Source organism: Rattus rattus, chromosome 7 (genome assembly GCF_011064425.1).
Source record: "Rattus rattus isolate New Zealand chromosome 7, Rrattus_CSIRO_v1, whole genome shotgun sequence".
Lineage (NCBI taxonomy): Eukaryota > Metazoa > Chordata > Mammalia > Rodentia > Muridae > Rattus > Rattus rattus.
Window position 1 is genome coordinate 43,313,580 of NC_046160.1, and position 22,984 is coordinate 43,336,563.

Sequence of the window (22,984 nt, forward strand, 5' to 3'; positions counted from 1 at the left end):
AGGCTGGGGTCAGAAGCCTTCAGAAACTAACCTGATTCTAAATGACTTCAACTTCTTTCTGCCTTTAGCTGAAAAGAAGCATCAATCCATCTGTGGTCAGAGAATGGAGCTAACCTCCAATGCCTGCATGTGCTCTGATGGCTTGAGCAGTGGCCAGCCATGCAGCATTCCCTCATTCATCTACCCCAAAGTCCGGGTGGGAACCAATGGGATAGGTCTCTCCTACACTCTGAGCCTTGGTGTCCTTGGGAAACTTGTCTGGTACACTTTCCACCCTGACCTTATGTGTGAACAAATGCGAGCTGCTAGTAGGGGTTGAGGTGGTATAGCACTGTGGATGAGTTAGACTGTCGATCTGTCTGGTATGGGGCCCAGTTCTCCATGATTGAGAGCTTGAGTGTTAGCATGAGAAACTGGACATGGATCTCCACCCCTCCCTCCCTGTCTCCTCTTAATGCATTTCAACTGCCAGGCATCATGAATATTTGACAAATCTGCTTAAAGATTACTGGATATGTTCACTGGTACTTTTTGATTCCTTTGTGAGAACACTTTTGGACTATGCAACTATATGTGGAGTAGAATAGATGTGGTTATATTTACATACTTCCTCTCTGCACCCGGGGCCAGAGAATCCCCAACAACAGCCTTCATAACATTCTTAAACTGTGGCACTTAGGGTCAGTGTAGTCAACGAAGGTGAGTATTCCTCAGTCTGGCCCCACCTTCTAGCACTGGATGAAATCCCCTTGCATGTCAGATGTGGAGCCCCGGCACCCACCATGAGCTAAACGGTATAATATGTTCTTTGCTCACCATAGATGGTGAGAGGTTAGGAATGGTGGTTTCTGTTGCCTTGAGCCCGCTGCACTAGTCACCTTTTGTATTTTTTTTTTTTTGCATGGGTTCTGACTGCGGCTGCCCCGCCTCTTGTTTAGCTGGTCCCCTGCTGCTGGACGTGCATGTGCTCTGGCAGCAGTTTCCCATGGACACATCCTGTTAAGTGAATGGGACGTCAGGATGTGCTAGGTACGTTCTGCCGCCCTGACAGGAGCCCACTGCCGATGTTCCTGGGATATCCTCCAGCCGTGCAGTAGGTCACAGTGTTGGCAACCAGGGGTCTGAGATAGATGTCTTCCCACAGACTCAAAGGGCAGCATGATCCACACACATGACTTTTGAATTAAGACCTGTAGCTGCATGATTGAGACACAAAAACAGAGCTGCATGCAGCATGCCAATCCAGCTGCCATGCAGCCTGGGTGCCGCCCTTGGGCCAAGCCTGAGCTCCAGTGGCCCACAGAAAAGAATCGGACACGGCCAGGCTGCTGGTCAGTTCTGAGATGAGTCCCCTATCCCTTACACTAGGGGCACTGTGGGACCAACAGAGTTGAGTCCATGGCTAAAGGTTGCATCTACTCAATGCATGTTAGAGATTACCCCATGCGGATAGCAAGCTTGTGATCTCCTCATCAACATTAGACTGACTTTGAGAAGTTCCCATTCCCAATGGGTTGTACCATAAGCCTGGGATCTAAATATGCTTTAGAGAATGTCTTAGCTATTCTAGCTAGGATACTTTGTCCCACACTGCTTAGCTCAGGCTAGGTCAGTGATGAACAGCATACACTGTGGTGGTTCACAGAACTACCATGGAACTTGGGTATATTTTTACCTTACCTTATCCTTTAGCATGTTTGGAATGGTGCTACAGTGGCCTGTAGCACTTTAATGTGTCATACGTTCTTATGACACTGGAGCAGGAAGTTAGAACGTGCATAGGCCATAGAACTTTAGCTTAAAGCAGGCTATGCCACCTAGGTCTGTCTCTGATGTTGGAGTAGTAACACAGCGCCACTGATGCATCTCAGAACATGCTCCCAGGGTTAGGCGGCCAACACATTGGGTATCACAGAACTAATGAGCTTCTCACACCATCAATTGGGTATTCATTTCCCTTGTAGATCTGCAGGGCTCCCTGAATCCGTCAACCAGGGGTCATTATGTCCAGGCTTCATGGTGTCTTTTACATGATGACACACACCTGCACCAGAGGCCTAACCATCTTCAACACTTTAGCTAAAAATCAACTGAAGGTCATTTAAACACTGATTTCCTGTTTATTGGTTTGCTTTTGAGTGTAAAAGAAAGGGCTTAGAACCAAAAAAAGAAGCATTGTGTTTTTATGTGTCACCTGTGTCAGCAAATCTAACCTGGTGACCAGTAATCTTCTGGAATATGCAGGTTTTCTCAGTGTACATGCATCCTGAGTATAACGCTGTGGAAATCCCTCATCTGTCTCTGGAGTTTCAGAATAGAATGTGAGCTTCTCTGCACGGATGCAGGAAGATGCCGCTCCAGGTTTAGGGCCTGCTTTTGTTGCAGTCCTCTGTGCTATCAGCATCTCTAAATAGCAAGCTAGCCCCCCACCCCAGTCTGCCTGGGAAACCTTAAAAAGGGCAAAGCAGGGCAGGACAGAGCAGTGAGGTACAATAGGCCTTTCTGGGAGAGAAATGGGCTCCAGAGGAGGAAGGGGCTCCACCCAAAGAGGAGACATTAAAAGGTGACCTGCCCAGCCCCGATGCCAGATTCCCTGAGCTATTTTGCATCTGAACAGCATTTCAAGTCTGCACACCTCGGGTGGAATTGCAAATAAAGAGAAAGTTATCAAATACCTTATAAATTGAAAAGCAACTTAAAGATTTTGTCTTCTCTTGAAGTTGAGGTAATGTGTTTAAGAAATGTCAGATTCCTTGTGTATCCCTGATACATCACCTGCTTTCTTTCTATTTGTGGGGGAAAAAGTGTAAGGTTATAACCTAAGAGTAACCATGTGGCATTTGTCCATTTAAAGATGTCATTATTGTTTCTTTCTCTACATTTCTTTATTGTTTTCATTTTATATGACAAAAAAGATGAAAAGAAATACACTTTTAGAACCACATTTGTTCAGAAAAGAAAACATTCTTAACGAGAATTTCTGTGTAACCAGGCAAAAGCATGTGGCCTGATCCATTGCACTTTATAACAGGAGTTAGTGCCCAGAGACAGGGCCTACTTTTACATTTGCATTTCTTTTAAAATTGAAGGACTGAGGAAAGAGGGTTTTTTCCTGTTTTGTGTTGTACTAAAACAGAACTGCTATGAAATGGGATGAGACAATGGAAAGGGGATCCTTTGAAGTTCTTCAAACCATCAAAGCCCACCTGTCCCACCTTGGATGTTAGTGGTCTAAGCAGTCCCTCTTCTCTCCAGTCTGGCACCTCTGGGCCAGCTCAGCCTGAGTGGATTAGCCCAAGGACATTAGCCAAGGGGCAGCAGGTCCAGGCAGGGATCCACAAGGATGGCAGTGTTAGGCTCCATTGTCTGAAGGTTTCTAAAATGAGTAGTTGCCTCTGTCATGAGCTCACAAATCACTTGCAGACCCTCTCCTGCAGTGCTTTTGTGAGCCCACTGAATATTTAAGGGTTCTTTTCACCTAGCAGGAGTGCTGGGTCATGTACCAGTCACACATTGTCCATGCCATACTGGAACACTGCACATGAGGTGTCTTGACATCTGTCTGCCACTGTGACCCCTTTTCATGTACATAGAGGGAGCTGATTCTCATGTTAGCATGTTATGCCCAACCAGAACATGTGAGCTTATGTGACCCTGCAATAGAGATGTGGGATGATAGGCGACTTGGAGAGTTGCTACCTTTTATCACATGACCTTGGTGTGAAATAGGGTCCCCTTTAATCCACAGTAATCAGAAAATGTGTTGCTATGCTTACTCACTTAACCAGAGGGTGTATCTATCATAATGTCATGTACTCCATTAACCAAAGGCATCTATCATAACATCACATACCTAAACAGAGGGCACACCTATCATGATGTCATGCTCACTTAACTAGAAGGGATGCCTAACATGATCTCACATCCTCACTTAAACAGAAGTCACACTTATCATAATATCACACATTTACTTCACTAGGGGACACACCTATCATAGTGTCATGCTCTTGCATCACCAGAGAGCATGCTTATCATGACATAATACTTTATATTCCTTAACAAAATTCTAAATCCTCACAAAGAATGTGGGGATGATACATAGAAAAAACATTTTAAGACACTTCTGAATAATTAACTAGAAAGACAGTGGCAGTCAGTAACTGTTCCCTTCTCTCTCAGGTTATGGTTCTATAAAGAAAGTACCACGTGGGACTGTGTAATGGAGCTTGCGTCCCATTGAGGACAAAGTCATATCACCTTTGAGGTGTGCTGGCTGTTGTCCCATCTTTTTCTAATGCAGAGTCCTCTGACTTTAAGATTAGATATTGCAGTACAGTGATATCCATTTTTTTCTATGTAAGAGGAAATACCTGATACTCTCTGGGTAGGTGTGGCCAGTGGCTGTTCTTAAAGAAGTCATGTGTTTACTTGGTGGTAAATGGGTAAAAAGATAGAAGGCAGAGTGACCAGAGAGTTCAGACTCCAGTAAGCAGCAGATAGCTTCCCCTGCAGAAACAGGCCATGCCCTGGGGTCAGAATGAAGTTTCCATGAGAACTTCCAGATTAGCATTTTAAGGATTTTCCCTGAATCTGCATGTCTCTCTAATTAAGCACTATTTAAGACATTTTACAATTATTTTCCTGACACTGTTCTTCAAGACCAATGTTCTCAGCCAGAGAGCAATATGTACCACCAAAAATTATTTTCTCTTAATGTCACAAAGACAAAGACAAGTTATAGCAAGAAGATCAGGGTGTTTTGTCTCAGTCTAAGAGGCAGCAAGTATGGAAGGAGATTATTTATTTCCTATTTCCTTTCTGGGTGTTCTTTACTCATAGCCCCATTGTAATAAGAAAGAATATACTGATAAAGCCAAGCACTTTGTTTAATAAACTCTACATCCTTAACTATAAAAGCCTAAAATACACCCCCACCCCCAACACACACACACACACACACACACACACACACACACACACTGCTGTCCATGGCAACTATTAGGAAAGCAAGAAGGGCCATTGAGCAGTGTCCTTTAAAACCTCCCTTGGCCTGCCAGAAGCACTTCAGTGTTGACAGCCAAGCCATTGCCTCCCCCTAGGGAGCTGAGGGCCGTTTCCATGGAAACCCAGCCCATCTCTTATGTGGTTTCAAAAACCCAAGCTGTGCACACAGGCTGCCTCTGATTGTCCCACGTGGGCCTCTCTTCCTGGGAAGATGTGCTCCTAGAGGGATGGTTACCAGCGTGACAGGGAAAAGTGGATTCCACACACCTCCCCCCAGGCCCGGAGCAGAGAGGCCTGAGAAGCAGGTCCCTTTTTTAGAGGAATCATCATCTCCTCACTTGAGGCTGCAGAAAATTGTGGTTTTGAATATTGAAATTTCTTAAGGCTTGGAAAATTTGTATGTAAATCTATGAGTTTAAGAAAGCCTTAAAGTCTTGAATAGTCAGATAGGAATGAGTGCCTGGAGCCGCTGCAGGGGAGAGCAGGTGAAGCAGCCTGAGCTCCCTTTCTCGGCCCAAAGGTGCCACCTGCAGGTAGAGAGCGGCAGGCAGCGAGCGCTTGAGCAGTTAGGAGCTCAAACAGTGCAGGGAGAGGGGACAGGCCTGCCTGCACCTTTGCTCCTCACAGCGAGGCTCTCTAGCCCCACAGCTGCCCTCCAGGCTGGGAGCAGGACCACAACCTCATGGCTAACAGGTCGTCTCACCTGGCTAAGATCCCGAAAGAAAACCTTCCAATTCTCACAGTGTTTTCTCTGCAAATCAATGAAAACCCTGAAAGTGAGGAAATTCTTTTTTTTTTCTTTTGTGGTAGAAAGAGTGCATCTTGAACCTCTTTCTTACTGGGTGATGAATTATACCTTTGTAAAAGACAGCCCAACACATAGAATTTGCTGCAAAGGTTCTGTGGGTGGAGGTAGGTAGGAGGAGCCAGTTATCATTGTTCTTTCTTGGTTGTAAGACCTCACTTTCATTTTGAGCTTACTCTTGTTAAACAAGTAAACTCTAAATTAACTGTCACTAGGCTTTAAATTAGGAAGGGCTTTAAAATCTCCCTATGGTAGAAAATAAGGCCAAGTGTAGGCTTTGGTGGGTAGGAAACACTGAGTCTCTGAACACCTCCAAACAGAACTGTTATTACTTTCAGTACCTCTCAGGATGATTTCTCTCAGGTGAATGCCTCAGCGTTGGGAAAATTAACCATTGAACAAGCCCATTGAATTGCTTCTCAGAAAATATTCTCTTAGCTATTGAATGACAGGCCTTATCTTCACACGGGAAGTGAAGGTTAGCATGGTTAATCTGTTCAAACCTAAGTCCCAAATTAGGGATGGAACTGCGATTGACAAGTCGGATTCGTTCAAACAACCTCGGCTTCATCTGTAGCCAACACCTATTTCAAAGATCCATTTCCTCCGGCATGGACCCAAGCACTCCACAGACACCTCCACACCCTGTCATTCAGTTGCCTTTGCTCCTCCCCTAACATAGGCTATAAATAAACTCTATCCTTACATATGGTATGGAAGATACTGAATTCTGTGCCCCCAGATCTAGATGCACATTCCTTTTCATGGGGCCAGAGGGAAATTAGAAAATTTCTAAACCCTGAAAGTTGTTTATGCTTCCAAGTGTGGCAATCTGCCATTCACACATTTGAAACTTGTTCAGTTCCTGTGTGCCCACCTGCTCCTTGGCACTGTGTCATCCAGTCTGGAGAAGGCACATCTGTGAGTGACTAGTCTGCCAGCCACAGTTACCAGACTTGTGGGCTAGCCTCATTTTTGTGCATGGGTAGCCTTCCAGTCTCGCCTCTAGACTTGGCTAACATGCTGGCCCACCCTCAGCATTGCTAAGCAGAACCATTGCTGAGCAGAGGGAAACCAAAACCTTTGGGAGCATCTACTGACTGTCCTCATGTGTGGCTTTGTTCTTGACCTGGGTTCAGGCTTTCCCTGGGTTAGGATAAGTGCACAGAGCACAGTCTTCTCTTCAATAACAGATGGTATTTTGTTCACTGTATCACTGAATTTGTTATTTAATGGAAAGGGTATTTTTTTTTCCCGTTAGCTTCTGTCCCTTAGTTTTATCTTCATGGTGGTACAAAGGCAATGCAGTTGCTTTGAGAAGTATGTTTCTACATTGCTATCTGCTTATTCTTGGGATGGTATTTTTAAGAAGCTATACAGATGACTGGGAGATAGCTCCATGGTAGAAGTATTTGCTTTGCGGGCATTAAGGCCTTAATGTCATCCTCCAAATCCACTGTAAAAATAAAATAAAAAAAATTCAAGACAGGCCTGTTGACACATGCTCGTATTTCCAGCACTAGGAAATAGAGGGAGGTGTATCCCCAGGACATCTAGCCAGCCTTATCTACTTATCTAGCCAGGACAGTCAAGAGGTCTGTCAGATAGATGAGATAGATAGGTAGATAGATAGATAGATAGATAGATAGATAGATAGATAGATAGATAGACAGACAGACAGACAGATAATAGACAGACCGATAGCAGTGGCTGAGGAATGATACTGATTCTGTCCCTGGCTTTCACATGCACATACCCTAACACACACACACACACACACACACACACACACACACACACACACACACACACACACACACACACACACTGTTTAGAGAGGAACAATTATAAACCCGTCAATAATGCAAGCTGGCCCTAAGATGCCAGATGAATTGGTTTCTGTGGGTTTAAACAGACCTGGTAGAGATGCCTGTGGCTAATATGAGATCCCTTTCAGGGCATGCAGATGCACCTCCTACCTTATACCCCAGAATGGAAACATAATAGGCTTAGGGTAAAGCAGACCTGTAGAAGGGTCCATGGCTAGGGAACTGCAGGTCTGCCCTGCCTCCAACCCCAAGCACAAGTTCCAGATATTGACTCTCCTGGACTCTAGGCTCCCAAGTCTGGACAGCATTGTGAGGGCGTGGCAGGCACCCCTGTGCTGAGCTGGCTCAGACTATCCCATGCCCTTAGCCATGATGCATATCTTTCCACGTTTATATCTTGTCATGTGTAGATTGGGATTGCAAGCCCTATAGTAGCTGGCCTTGACTAAGTTCAAAGAACAGTAAGGGTATGGAAAAGTCATTTAGGGATCCACAAGCCTAGTGACAAAGAATACTAGGTGTTTAAGAAACTGACAAGACCTAAGAGGTCACAAAAATTCATGGTCTTTTGGGCATGTCCTTGTGCTGGGAAGGAAGGAAGTAGAAATGGATATGTATGTAATAATGATCAAGAGTGAGCTAGAGAGCTCCCAGATCAAATTAGTCTCTTTTAGTAGCAAGAGTACACAACAAAAAGCTCTCCTTTTGGATAAATAAAGTCAATTACCCAGGGAGGTTGATTTCCTTCAAGTAAATTACCCCATTTGCATTTGTACTTGTAGGTGCCCCACCCCTGGCTGTGACGGTTCTGGACACATCACTGGCAATTACGCTTCTCATCGAAGGTATGTAGACTCATGAGAACCATCTTCTCTCCCCTGAGTAGCAGCTCCATCCTGGCAAGGGTGCTGCACTCTCAGATGAGCTACAGGCTGACAGTGTACCTCATAGTGCCATCCTCAGCTAAGGACCCTGACTTGGGGCCCACTTGAATGATCATCTGGGTCTGTATACCACCCTAGAGCAACAAGGGACCACCAAAACATCTCCAGTTCCCCATTCTAGACGAACAAAGGAAAAAGACTCATCTCCAAATATGTTGTGTGAGAATACCCCATGTAGGCAAATATTCTCAGAAACACATGCTGCTAGTCCCCTTAATGTTAGGATTTAAAGCATAAAGCTTTGCAGTTACTATACACAGGATTGACTACCACAGGGAGGGTTATTTTTAAATTTCAGCTCCTCACAATGAGAACAGAGAGGCTACACTATGACACAGAGCCCCCACCACATGAAGGCTCCACTACCTGTCATTCCATCAGCATAGTGGAAGTGCATCCTTACCATGGGGAAAGAGCATTGAAAAAAAATCTTGGTGATTCCAAAAAAAGTAGGTGGGATACTTGGTTAAGATGGCAAACCAGCTCTCCTCAAGGAGCCTGGTGACAGTTTCAGGTGACAGTATCAGAGCTTCAAAACTTAACACCTTTAAGGGCAAGTGGGGCTCCACAGCCGGGGGCAGGCCATCAGTAGATGGCAAACCATTATCAGAACCTTGATGACTCCTAATGTCAGTTACTGCTGAGGGCAGGCGGGGTGTAATATGACCATGAGGCAGGCAGTGTATAAGATGACTGTGAGGCAGGCCCCGGAATGTTTACTAAGCTGGCTTGGCAGGGTTCTTGTTCATACTTCATTCTGTGAGGACAGAGAAGGAACCTACAGTGGGGCGTCTCAGGCTTTAGTCACATTCTGAGAACTTGGGACTTCTGCAAGGCCATCCCTGTCTGTAGAAACACAATGTGCACATGGCTGCCAAGATGCTGGGAAGGCCTTGATCTCCACCAGGCTTTCCCAGGTGCAGTGATGCTGACATTTGTGAATCAGCAGTCCTTTGCTATGAGAGCTCCTTCAAACTCTAGGCTCCCGATGGGTAGCTGCATCCTTGAGTGCCAGTCAGTTGCCTCCAGACTCAGCCTCACCAGGTCAGGAGAGGTTTCTACCTTTCACTTATACTGCTGAGTGCATAACAGACTGAGATCTTTCTAGAAGCATTTCCAGAGTAGATGGTTGCTTTATATTCAAAAGAATTCAGAACCACTCGAGGTGGATGTCTAAAGTCAGGTACATTCTAGTCTAGTTTTATACTAGTTTATTTAGAAGTAAATGCCTTTAAAACATTCATCATCTTGGTCTGACAGCTGAAGATGGAAGTTTCCCGATCAGCCCACGTCTAGTGTCTTGTGTTTCTCCTTTAAAAGATGGCATTGTAGGGTTGGGGATTTAGCTCAGTGGTAAAGCACTTGCCTAGCAAGTGCAAGGCCCTGGGTTCGGTCCTCAGCTCCGGAAAAAAAAATGGCATTGTATATCTACTTTTGATCATGATGAGTACCAGCATTTTTGCTCATTTGGCTTTTGATTTAGAGTTTTAGGTGTTAGTAAGATATAGATGCATCATTAAAATGTAATTTAGAGCCAGGAATGATGGTTCACATCTGCAATCCCAGCACTTGGAAGCAGAGGCAGGAGGATCACCAAGAGTCCAAGGCCAGGCTAGGCTACATAGAGAGATTTTGTCTCAAAATAATGTGGGATTAGTGTATGAGTATGTATGTATGTATGTATGCATGTATGCATGTGATATATATGATACATATATGTGGTGTCTATGAACATGTGTATACACATATATGTTTATTGTGTATTTTTGTGTACATATACGGTATGTGTTTGCATATGTATGTATGGGTATATGGTATGATTGTGTGCATATCTATAGTGTGTGTATATGTGTGCAGGCTGTGCATGTCTGTTGTGTATCTTCATATTCATATGTGGTAGTGTTCATGCATATGTACATATGTGAATTTGTATGTGAGACTTATATTTAAGCTGTAGTCTGTGCTGAACTAAATTCTGGCTTTATCAACAGAGTTGCAAAGCAAATTTGGTTTTGAAGAGAAAACTTTGGACAAATATCGCCTTGTAGCAGTTTTAGCAAACAGAAAGTAGAGTGTACTGAAGTGTTCTGTAGTAACAAGTTCCTTTGAATAGAAGTTGCATATTAAGCAAGAACATTGCCTTCAGTTCACAGTTCTTATGTAAATTTTCCACTAAGAAAAACCTGAGGTCATAGCTCAGTAAGCAAAGGACAGTATAAGTTGAATAAAGACGGAAGCAATAGCTAGATGATCATTAGGAACCTTCCTTCTCTTGTATGTTCCTCAATCCCTTCCCAGGAACATAGCCATGAGATTCTTATAGTACAGAAACCATAGAGCAAAGTTGTCCTAGACAGCGATACACTGGGTTTCCAGATACGCCACAGTTCAGCTCAGTTGTGAGTTCAGAACATCTCCATGCCACAGTGAGAAGTGAGGCCTCAGAGCAAGGATTCTCCGCAGGCCAGAGTCAGAGTCCATGGATACTTTCTGCCTATAAAAGAAAGCATTTCGTTGGGGTTTGCTTACGGTTTCAGGGGCTCAGTCCATTCTTATGGCATGGATCTTGATGACACACGGCAGACATGATGCTAGAGAAGTAGCTAAGCATTCCACATCTGGATCCACAGTTATGGCATGGATCTTGATGACACACGGCAGACATGATGCTAGAGAAGTAGCTAACATTCCACATCTGGATCCACAGGCAGAAGAAAGAGAGAGACGTGGCCTGGCTCAGGCCCTTGAAACCTCAAAGCCTACTCCACCATCCCATGACACACTACTTCCAGCAAGGCCATGCCTACTCCAACATAGCCAAACCTCCTAATCCTTCCCAAGTTGTGTCACTCCCTGAAGTAGCATTGAGTTTATGGGAGCCACCATTCTTATTCAAACCACCACAGGGCTGCATGCCTCCTGCTGCTCTCTCCACAGGGAAGATGGGGAACCCATTCTTTATTGGGTCTGAGGAAACTAAGGCTCAAGAGATAAACTAGAAGAGCTAGAATCCAAGTCATAGAATCCACTCAAAGTTTACATCTCCATGGACCTATGAGCCCAGAACAACACTGAAAGACCATGGGGTTGGGGGCAACTCACAGGGAAAGAGTATACCCAGAGACGTGCTAGACAAGATGCAGTTTGGAAGCTTATATTGGAACAGTGATGCAGCTTCTAGCCATACTGTCATAGCTGAATGCCTTTGAATTTAACAAATCTTTGTGGATCATGATGTTTTCTGAAACTTTCATCCACTCTTCTTCTTCCTGCTGTCCTCTGATGGGTCTGTGATGCTTTCCCAATCTGCAGTCGTCAGCTGACTTCATCTTGGAATTCTTGATCATTTCCTCAGCTTCTCAAAGATATTTTGTGCTCTTTCCTCCCTTTTCCCATCCTTCATGGGAGCATTCTTCCTCTGCAGGCTGTTTGTTTGTTTGTTTTTAACACGGTGGTGCAGTGACTTCTGAATGCTCCTACCACACAGACTCATAGACGCTTCCCTTGTCCTCTGATTGAGCCCTTTCGTTTTTCTTTTCAGTAGGATCATACAATGGCAAGACACATCCAAGACCCCTCTGCTCCTACTTTGTGTCCCACAGGGTATTCTGTGCCTCCCATTTAAGTACTCCAACTTCTTAAGGAACAACTACTAACTTCTCAAAACACAGAACATGATTCACACAGTTTACTGATCAATTCCTATGTAAGCTCAGTATCTCACTAAGCTTCACACATATGTGGTCTGATGTCTGTGAGATTATTTTATCTCACAGTTGAAATGAGGAGTTGAGGCTGGAATGAAATTTTGCCATGCTGTCAGCTCAATGTCTTCTCAAGCTCTTTCCTCTTTCTCTGTGAGATGAAAGACCCAAGGTTGCAGCCAGAAGACTGGTGATACCTTCTGCTGTTTCATTGTGCTCTGAGAAGTCCAGACAGTGATCCCAGAGGCCTTCCCTGCTATTATGAGAGACATCACTTCACCCAAAGATAGGGATAAAGGCAGTAGGCTTGCTGGCATCTGGAAGTACAAGGAGAAAGGCTTCTTCAAGGGTCACAGAACCAAAAGGTTGTAACCTTCACTCGGGAGCTATGGAAGCCGCATCTGGAACTGCTGACAGAAACTCCTCACATGCTACAGGGAAGCCCTTCCCTTGCCCCAGGAAGCTAGCTGAGCAACATTCTGGCCTGGAGATGACAGTTTTCATCCAGATAGCTCCTAAGTGCTAGCCTCTAGCCCTCTCACCTTACCTGAGCTGGCTAAGGACCACTCTATTCTGTCCCTCGACCCTAAGAAATCAAGTGTTACAACAGTATTACTAGTTCTGAAAAACAAGCCTATAACAATTCAGTAAAAGACACAAATTGGCCATTTTCAGTTGAGGACCAGGCAGGACTGCACTCCACAAAGCAGCAACCACCCCGAAGAGTAGAACAAAGGAGGCTGTTGCATTCAGAGAAAAGCAGAAACTCCAACTTCAAATTGTCTTCCTCATAAGGCAGGAGACGGAGCAGTAATCACACTTTGAGAACATCAATTCAGAGGCTTAGGTTCTTTCTTTGGGACAGATTTGAGCAGGGAAGTTTGTTGCCATTCCAGACAAATCTGGCCTGCTTTAGAAGTTGGCTGTCAATGACCCTGGTTTGCTTAGAGATGTGAACATCAGTGTGACATGTTGACATCTTCTACCAGAACCTTCTGTGGTTGTGACATATTTCAAATGTATATAGTTTCAAGTAAAAATATAAATATCTAATGAGACTCTGAGCCAAGAGTAGTGAATTGTGGGAAACATGGTCTCTGCTTTGGAAATACTTAGTAATTTATAGCCTGATTCCAAATGGCAGTCCAAGATCCCAGAAATTTAGAATTCCACAGATATTGATTGAGTGCATACTATATTCTAGAGGTCAAAGAATAGTGATAACTAAGAAAGTTCTATCCTAATCTATGGGGAAAGAGAGAGAGAGATGCACAAACCTTGGTGGAGCCTTGGGCAGTTCCACAGCAGAAGGAGCTGGATATGGGGATTGTTTTTCAGGATGAGGTAAGTTCTGCATCCTCCAAGCTAGGAATAGTGGCACACTGGTCATCTCTGCAACACGAGCCCTTTGAACACATATGCACTGTATTCAACACAGAGAAAACTCAGGGTTATAGTAAGGAAAGTGGCAGTGGCCACATTATGATCTGAGTGGTGAGACTGCCAGATAGGATGGGAATGGGTCCTGCTCAAACATGTTGTCTTTGAGATTCTTAAAAGAAGACAGCTAAGCAAGGCAGATGTGAGAGGAAGAAGCAAAGAAGTCTGCCTTCAATGAAGGAGTCAGTGGAAAGAAAATGTTCTAAGTGCAATATTTAGAGAGGACAGATGGGCCCGGAGGTTGATGCTAGCTTTCCCGTGAGGAGTGGTGCATTGAGCCTTAGATCTCCCTCAAGGTCAAACCCCTGTATTTATGTGTCTGTCACTAAGCTAGAGAGATAAGGCAACTGGTGTCTTGTGGTTGCCAATTTGGATCCTAAGAAAAGACTGCAGATGTTGAGGAATCTCTGTACCCTCCTTGGCCTTTTGTTCTCCTATCTTTCTTATGGGGGCTCATCTAACATCCTGATCTCATGAACCATGATCAGAGACATGGCCAACTACTACCAATAGCAAGTTTGACCCTTCAGCAGCCTGATGTCATTCCTAGACTAGTAAAGTCACCATGAGACTCTCTTGAGTTTATGAAGAATAATAGGTTTCATGTCCAAGGTTTACAGCAAAAATAGAGAGTATTAAGTCTGGTGTTGGAGCTCAGTTGGTAGTATATTTGCTTAGCATACACAGATCCCTGAGTTCAGTTCTCAGCAACACGTAAAATCAGGTGAGATGGTATATGCAGCCTGAAATCGCAGGATCACAGGACTGACAAGGTGGAGACATAAGAATGATAAATTCAAGGTCATCAAGGCTACAAATAAATTGATGCCAGCCAGAGATTACTCTGTGTGTGTGTGTGTGTGTGTGTGTGTGTGTGTGTGTATCAAACAAAAGAAAAGCAAAAACAAAATGGGGAGTACTGAATCACCGGAAGTCCTTGACTGTGGCCTTGGGGCCTTCGGGGCTCATCTGGGTGTAGAGATCTCTGTGTAGAGATGGATTCTCCTGGATCCATCCTATCCATCCTTCCCATTCTACTGTTACCCTCAGCAAATGCCTGACCCTCACAGGCTCTGTGCTAGGCCTTGAGTAGGTGTTAAAGATCCAAATGATGGAGGCCTAGGCAAAGCAAGATCAGGAGCTGCCACCCAGTCTTTTTCCTCCCTTCACTGCCCCTGGATCTGGGCCTCCAGGGACATGGAACCTGCACCCCTCTGGGAAGCAGGAGAAGGGAGGGGTGCACAGTGGGGGGAAGAGTCAGGCGAGAGCCAGGGGTTGACCCCAGGGGGAGGGGGCATGGCTGACACTGGGAAATGGGCTTTTGCACTGGGTTTGTTGGGGTTTTGTTTTTGTTTTCCTTTAAAATAAAAGCAAAAGTTGTGAGGGGAAAAAGATCCCAGTGAATGCAAGGTGGCTCACACATATCCTTGGGACTGGCCTCTTAGGAGAGCCTTGGGTGGAGGGACAGGTGAGCAAGAGAAAGTCAAGGGTTTCTTCCATGACTCCCATGCAGAGGCCGAGCTCATGAGAAGGATGGCAGATGAAGCATACATGAGGCTGAAAAGAAGGTGAAGGTCCAGGGAAGGAAGCCACCATGTAGCACTGAGCTAGAGGTGACAGAGGAATGAGTTGGGACAGTTGAAGCAGACTCACAAACTATGCATGAGCCAAAGCCCACACTGTGTGTCCCATCATGAGGTATTTAAATGTAAGGAGAGATACTCAGAGGGGTCCTAGCACATGAACATTCCTTGAGAAAATTGCCAAAGCCTCTTATGTCCAAAAATCTAGGATGTAAACAAGCATTTTAGACTCCAGCGTTCCTTCTGCAGAAGTCACACCTGAGTGAGGCGGACGGGCACCCAGTACACACCTGAGCTGCAGAGCTCTTCACAGCAGCAAAGGGCCTGACTGCCCTTCAAGTCACCTCACCATTTATCCCTTTCCTTTCTTCTTTCCTCCCTCCCTTCCTCCCCACCACTCCACATTCAACCACAGAATCATCCCCATCATCTTTTCCGATTAGTTGTCACTGTATCCATTTTTCAAGCTGGCCATTCCCTATGTCTACAGCACCTAGTCTGCCCAAGACTCTTAACCTCCTTGAGAGGGAGCTAACAAAGAGTACAAAGACATTGAGAGGACATAGGGCTGTGTCCAGAATGACCCTCCCCACTGCATTAATTTATCCCCAAATCCCAGACTGTAGAGGGACTCAGATCCCCGGTGAGGAAGTTTTACCCAAGTGTTCTGTGTCTCTGAAACCTGTTTCTTCTTCAGCCTTTCCGGGTGCCCAAGAGCAAAGAAGAGTGGTATCCGGATAGCACAAAGCAAAGAGGACAAGGAAGACCAGGAGCCAATCAGGTATGGGGGGCCAGCAAGGTACAGGTCCATTGAACATCCATGAGAAAGGGGGCCAGCAGGTTCTAGAAGACATCTGCCCAGGTTTAACTAATTAACTAGGCCAGAAGAACCTAAACCCTCTGCTAACTAGTCTTGAAGTCATAGATGTCTAGCCAGGAGTGATGTTTGCAGTGACCCAAATCTTAAGAAACACTCCCGTTCCCAGGAAAAAAAATTATATACACACACATACACACACACACACACACACACACACACACACACATGTGAGAGACTGCAAACATAACACCAAAAGCAAATTTCCTGCCGGCATGCAGCTTGTTAAGACCAGCAGAGCTGCCCTTCCTCCCCTGAGGCAGGCTTGGAAGGCAGTTGCCTTGCACCTTCCTCTGCAGCCCAAGGGGCTTAATTTCATTCTCATCTTCTATTTCTGTTTTCTGTCTCACCCAGGGCTCCAAACCTCACACAATAAATCTGGTGGGTCTGGATAAAATTCCAATATAAGTACTTTTAGAGATAAGTTTTAACACAAATAAAAATCAATGAAGGCATAGGTCATTAAGATGAACTAAAATTTATCAGAATAAACAGAAGCCTGGATTCTGTGACATCTAAATATTGCTATTCAAAAAGAAACGTGGGTTAGCAATATAGCTTAGTTGGTAGAGTGCTTGTCTAGCATGTATGATGCTCAAAGCTCAACACTGCATAAATGAGGATGGGTGGTATAGACCTGTGCAATGAGGACAGGCATGTCAGAAGTTCTAGGTCATCCTCAGTTACACAGCTAGTTCTCCAAGTCAGCCCAGGCTACAAGAGACCTGTCAAAAGAAAGGAAAGGAGGGGAGAGGGAGAGGAGGGAGAGGAGAGGAGAGGAGAGGGGAGGGAGGGAGGAGAGGAGAGAGGGGGAGGGGGGGGGGGGAGAGGGAGGAGGAGGGGAGCGGAGGGGAGAGGGAGGTGGGAGGCTACAAGAGACCTGTCAAAAAAGGAAAGGAAAGGAGAGGAGAGGAGAGGGGAGGGGAGGGGAGGGGAGGGGAGGGGGGAGGGAGGAGGAAGGGAGAAAGAAAGGAAGACAGGGAGGGAGAAGGAAGAAAATGCAAGCAGACACAGCCCTAAGCAGCAGAGGCCAGGAAGTCAGCCTTGGCCCTTTCCGAGGCTCACTGGGATATTTTGTTGGCTGAGTCTGGGCTCCTCCCATACAAGCAATAGGCAGTACAATCCCAGGTGGGGACCTAAAGCACCTCTGCTTCCTGAACCTTCCACTCGAAAGCCATACATGCTGCTCCTGAGGTATGCCTCTCATCTTACTGAAAGGATACTTTGTGTTCCCCAAGAGTACAACCACATAGGTGCTTCCTAACCTGGAGAAAATGCAGTTTGGTGAAATTGCCTTTTGGCTAGCATATAATAACTGAACTCCTACACTGACCCATTGGCTTTGCATTTCACCACCAGAAATTCTGTCCAAAAATGGCATTTTCTGTGGACAGCTATATCTCACCAGAGCTCATTGTGTGAGAGCTACCACATCTTCTAAATCATCCCTAGTGTTCATTTCTAAATGGGTGAAATGCCTCATGTCACCACTAGGTGGTGCCTTTCTGAGTCCTTTTTGTTCTGATCCTCCTGTCACCTAAGATCACTGGCATGAGCATGTGCCACCACATATGGCTCTTCCTGTATCCTCCTTGTCTTCTTTTCTCTCGTCCAGGAGCGCATGGGTGGTTCGGTTTGGTTTGGTTAGGTTTTTCCTTCATGTGGGGGTAACTGTGTTGCAAAGTCCATGATGCCCAAGACGGTAAAGACAATGATGTTTTGCCTCTTGTCTGTTGTCCAGGTGTCCGGTACCTGGCTGTGACGGTCAGGGACATATCACTGGGAAGTACGCATCCCACCGCAGCGCCTCTGGGTGCCCCTTGGCAGCCAAGAGGCAGAAAGATGGGTACCTTAACGGCTCCCAGTTCTCCTGGAAGTCAGTGAAGACGGAGGGCATGTCCTGCCCTACACCCGGGTGTGATGGGTCAGGACACGTCAGTGGCAGCTTCCTCACACACCGCAGGTGAGTCTCTCTGCACTTGGCCAGCACACTTCACCTACAGTGGTGACTGGGGAGGGAACAGCTGTTTCCTTCTCCCTCAACATCCATGCTAAGAAAGCCAAGACCAAAACCATCCACCAAACAAAGTGTGGAGATCTGGGGAAAGATGTACAAAATAGCAAATTTATCTCAAAAGCACAAGCCACTTCAGCCTTGTCTACCTACCAGGACCACCATGGTTCGTTCGTTCTTTCTTCCTTCCTTCCTTCCTTCCTTCCTTCCTTCCTTCCTTCCTTCCTTCTTCCTTCCTTCCTTCCTTTCTTCCTTCCTTTAAAATCAGGATTCATAGTAAAAAAACAGACTTTATCTTACATGAACCCCCAGGGACATACACACAGATATCTGTAGACTGAAATACGTCTTGCTTAGAATTCCAAAGTAATCTCCTCCTGGGGAAAGAGGCTGCTGCTCGTCACCAGCAAATATCAGGACAATAACAGTGGCCTTTTACTAGGTCCCTGTCAGATACATGAGAAGACTCTCAGGAGACTCCATCAACCCCATCCATTTTTATTTGTTTAATTTAAATAGAAACATGATTCAATTATCTTGAAAGAGACCTGTTCTATGGTGTGTCCTGAACTCCTTAGGAAAGTGGTGGGTCTCTGTGGTGGCCAAACTCACAGGAAAACCAGCAGGAGCCATTAACCTTGGTTTCTCTGTGTCAGGGACCCGCACTGCACAGTGCCTGCCCGTAGGGGAGGAGTCACAGTGGTTCCCTTGCTGATGCTCTTTGATGAATCTTGCAAGCAAGTACACACACACACACACACACACACACACACACACACACACAAACACACACACACACACACACACACACACACACACCTGGTTCTGTATAAAACTATGTCACATAATAAGCAGGCATTAATATGCAGGCCAAAGAAGTAATGTTTCCTTCAAGAATACATGACACAGAGCCTGAAGATTTTGAAGTATTTTTTTGTTATTGAACAAAGTCATGAACTGGAGAGATGACTCAGTAGATAGAAATACTTGCTGTGCAGGCATAAAGACTTTTAATCACAACACCCATGCAACAGGCAAGGCCTGTTCCTGGGTGTGTGTGAGAGAGAGAGAGAGTGTGTGTACACATGTGTGTCTGTTGTGGTAACTCTGGCAATGAGGGGACCACTGGGGACTGTTCATTGTCAGCCTAACCAGGTCCAGGGAAAGACCCTGCTTCAAAATAACAAGGTAGAGTGGGACATCCAGTGTCCTCTGGCTTCTGTGTATCCTGGGTATGCACACCTTTCCTATTCATACACCACATACATGTGCATATGCATGTGCACACATAGGCAGAGAGAGAGAGAGAGAGAGAGAGAGAGAGAGAGAGGAAGAGAGAGAGAGAAGGTAAAAAGAAAAAAGTAAAAGGATAGGCTGCTCAGGTAGAAAACTCAATGGCTTAAACACTTTGTAAAATAAATAACTAAAAAAAGGTCTTTCCCATACCATATTTAGCCAACTGCCTTCCAAGGCTCCCAGGCTTGTGGTCTTGCTTTCTCTCAGATTGCTCTTATACACCAATATGTATATATAAAGTACACCTACAACCAGGCCTGCGCAGCTACTTCTCCTGTTTATACAAGCAGGTTCTTGTGTAGAACTAAGAAGACCCATCGGTTCACAGCACGCCTAGGGCCAGCAGATATCAGGACAATAACCCCGGCTGTACCCAGCCTTCCCTCTCCAGGGCCAGCCTCTCTCACCGGTTACCACCACCTGCCACTCTTAGATTCAAATGCTGCAAAGAAGGCTGAGGACGTAACATCTGTGTTACGTGTGTCTGGTGGTGTGTCAGCAACACTGCAGGACCCAGGCTCCAGCAGTGGTATGTTGTTGTAGATACTCAGTTTACTCTCTTGGTTCTTCATATGATTCGGCCAGCCCCCAATAAAGGAGACTGAGTCCTATAGATTTATTCAATCAGCTTTAGCACAATTACTGGGCAATTGTCACTAGTCAGTTTTTCCATATGTTAGACTGGCTAATTCTCAGCTTTGTTCCCCAAGTTATTAGCTGTTTGAGTCCTGAGCTGCCATTTTGCCCCATCAGCCTGTCCTCAGGATGCACTTCTCTTGGCCACCTACTTATGGCCCATCTCCTCTCGTGGTAGCCTCTTCTTCTTTCTGTCTTTTCCCTCCTCCCCTTCTCCCACCCCTCTGTGATCCTTACCTGGGTCCCCAGTCTGGTATCCAAAAACCCCATCTACTGCTGTTTCCTCTAATAATTGGCTATAACCACTTTTATTTAACTAGTCAGAGAAGATTGGGGAGCAAAGTTTACACAACATTTGGTATACATGAGGATGTGCTTGATGGATAACAACCAGATCTTGGGGGCCAGTGTTTAGCATTGGAATACTTAACAGACCAACCCCTCAACAGTGATATTTTTATAAAATTCAGCCAGTGCCAAAATGCCCTCCACAGTGTTCCTTGTCCCGAAACACTTCAGCTAATAGTAACATTTAAAAAATGTTAAAAGGCCCTTATGTGAGTTGTAGCACATATCTAGCACGGCGAAGACAGCGTTCCGTACCTTGACTGAAGCTAAGCATCCTTGGTTACAGACTGTCCAGGTTTCAGAGAGGCCAAGAAGAGGTAGAACATTCTGTACGGCCCTGCCCTCAGAGAGCTTCCGTCTTAGGTCTATCCATTTTGTTTTTAGTAGCTAGTCTGGGATGTGGGTGGCTGGCATTAGCTCCATTCTCTAAGGTTGCAATTCATTTCACACAATAAAATCTCGACAGTGCTCACTGTTCAAGGTGCTCTCAAGGCTCCTGGGGGAAGGAGGAGCACTAGGGCTCAGGCACCATGGAGATGAGGAGCATCCAGGGAAACAGCCTACCCACTTCTCCCCAGAGACTCAGCAAGTGTCTCCTGTGGGCCAACTCCTGCTCGCTCACCGCCTCTTCTGAATCTCCCCCTGCAAGGTGCATGTCCTTTGGGAACTCCATGGGGCTCAGCATCTCCTTGGCCCTTCCTCACAGTGCTTCTCTCAGCTTGTTATTGATGGAGGTGGAGCTGTGGTGTGGAGAAGAAGCACACCATGGCCATGCTGTGGACACCATGCATGGTGCATACCACATACTCTGTGATGTGCTCACTTTTACTATTGTTCTTTTTCAACAGAAGACTTGTCCTCAGGGGTCCATCTGTGGTCAGCACATCAGACTATTTTAGATAAATACCACTGGCAGGTCTAAGGGGTCTATCTGTGTCCTGAGAACCAATCTAGACTGCTGGTCACATGATTCCCGAGACCTCTGAATGGTTGTGAATTTGTGATGGTCATTGGCAAAGCCATTAATGTGAGCCTCTCAGTTCCTTCTAAAACTGAAGGCTGTGCTTAGAGACAAAGGGGGAAACCCTAAAAGGAAGTTAGGAGATAATACTGGAATGACAGTATTATCAGATATCGGTGAAGAAAAGTATGGCTTTATATAGGAAGATGTGCAGATTAGAGGGGACAGAAACATGATTTCCACTGTCCCTGGCAACCTTAGAGCCCAGCCTTAGCAGGAGAACCAGTCAGACTACAATGCAATATAGTATATACATAAAATATGCCCCATCAAACAAGCATTCAAAAGTTCACCAGGGCCAAGCTCCATGCAGGGCACAGCAGTAAGGCATGGACTCAAGGACTCAACTCAAAGCCACTCTGGAAGGTCTCAGACTCAGGGCTGATAGACTGGGGCACATGCAAGAAAAGGCAGGGCACAGTTTGGCTGGAAGTGGAGAGCCTAAGTGGAGACCATGGAAGATCCCTGGAAAACCCAGGCACTTGAGAACTCTGCCCCACCAGGAAATACTGGCCTGCAGTCAGTCTCTCTCTCTCTCTCTCTCTCTCTCTCTCTCTCTCTCTCTCTCTCTCTCTCTCTCTCCAGTCACTTACTTTCCACAGGGACATAAGTGGGGTTGCCTCAACGGAAGAGCCAAAGGAGTTCAGCCTGTAAAGCTGGATCCCAAGGTGTGCTCTCTAGAGGAGAGAAGGTTATACTAAGAGGAGTGGAGTTACACAGCAACAGGGTAACCCAGGCTCCAAAGAGAAAGGTTTCATTGCCAGGGGAAGCATAAGCCAGGACGAATGCAGATGGAAGAGGTCCCAATAGGAAGAAGACAGTATGTTTAGGGCTTTAGGTGAGGCCTAGATTTTGTAGTTCCGTAGAAGGCCTAGAATTCTAGCAAAGGGATAGGAGGCAGAAGGAGGAATGAGGGAATGTGAGGAAGAGACTATGGGGTCCAGCCACAGCAGGACTAAGAAGATACAGAGCATAGGATACCAAAATGAACTAAGTTTTAAAGTTGGGCATATTGGTGAGCACTGGCAATTGTAACAAAATGTTAAATAACAAAAACTATTCTCTATCCAATGGAGTTGAAGCCTGAAATTGAAATTGAGCCATTACCTTGGGGGCTGCTGGTGAGAGCCATTTCCTGGATTACATTGTCTTCACAGGGTAGAGAGAGGGTATAGTCCTCTTTATTAACACTAATCTTACCAGGCCAGGGCCCAGCACCTCGCCTCATTTAGCCTCAATGGCCTCATTAAAGAGTCTGTATCCTGAAATTGCCCTCGTGGAGTAGGTGCATGGATGTGGGCTTTGTGAGATGGGGAAGCTGGGGATAGAGATCAGTTGGTGCCTCTTTGACTTCATAAACTGGGCATGGTGGTACACTCCTTTAATCCAAGCACTCAGGGGTAAGAGAGAGGATCAGAAGTTCAAGGTTTTCCTCGGCTGTATATCAAGCTCAAACCCATCCTAGGATACATAAGACCCTGTC

The 22,984-nt window shown here is 45.6% G+C and overlaps 1 protein-coding gene across 10 annotated transcripts in view; it reads left to right on the forward strand.

Moving 5' to 3' along the window:
* The window catches only part of Myt1l (myelin transcription factor 1 like), a 291,243-nt gene that overhangs the window by 245,792 nt on the left and 22,467 nt on the right, over positions 1-22,984 (forward strand). For all 10 annotated transcript variants that reach the window (XM_032907573.1, XM_032907576.1, XM_032907574.1 and 7 more), the window contains 3 exons: positions 8,421-8,483; positions 16,007-16,090; positions 17,928-18,149. In XM_032907573.1, the coding sequence (XP_032763464.1) occupies positions 8,421-8,483; positions 16,007-16,090; positions 17,928-18,149 (369 nt within the window). The remainder of the gene's footprint in view (positions 1-8,420; positions 8,484-16,006; positions 16,091-17,927; positions 18,150-22,984) is intronic.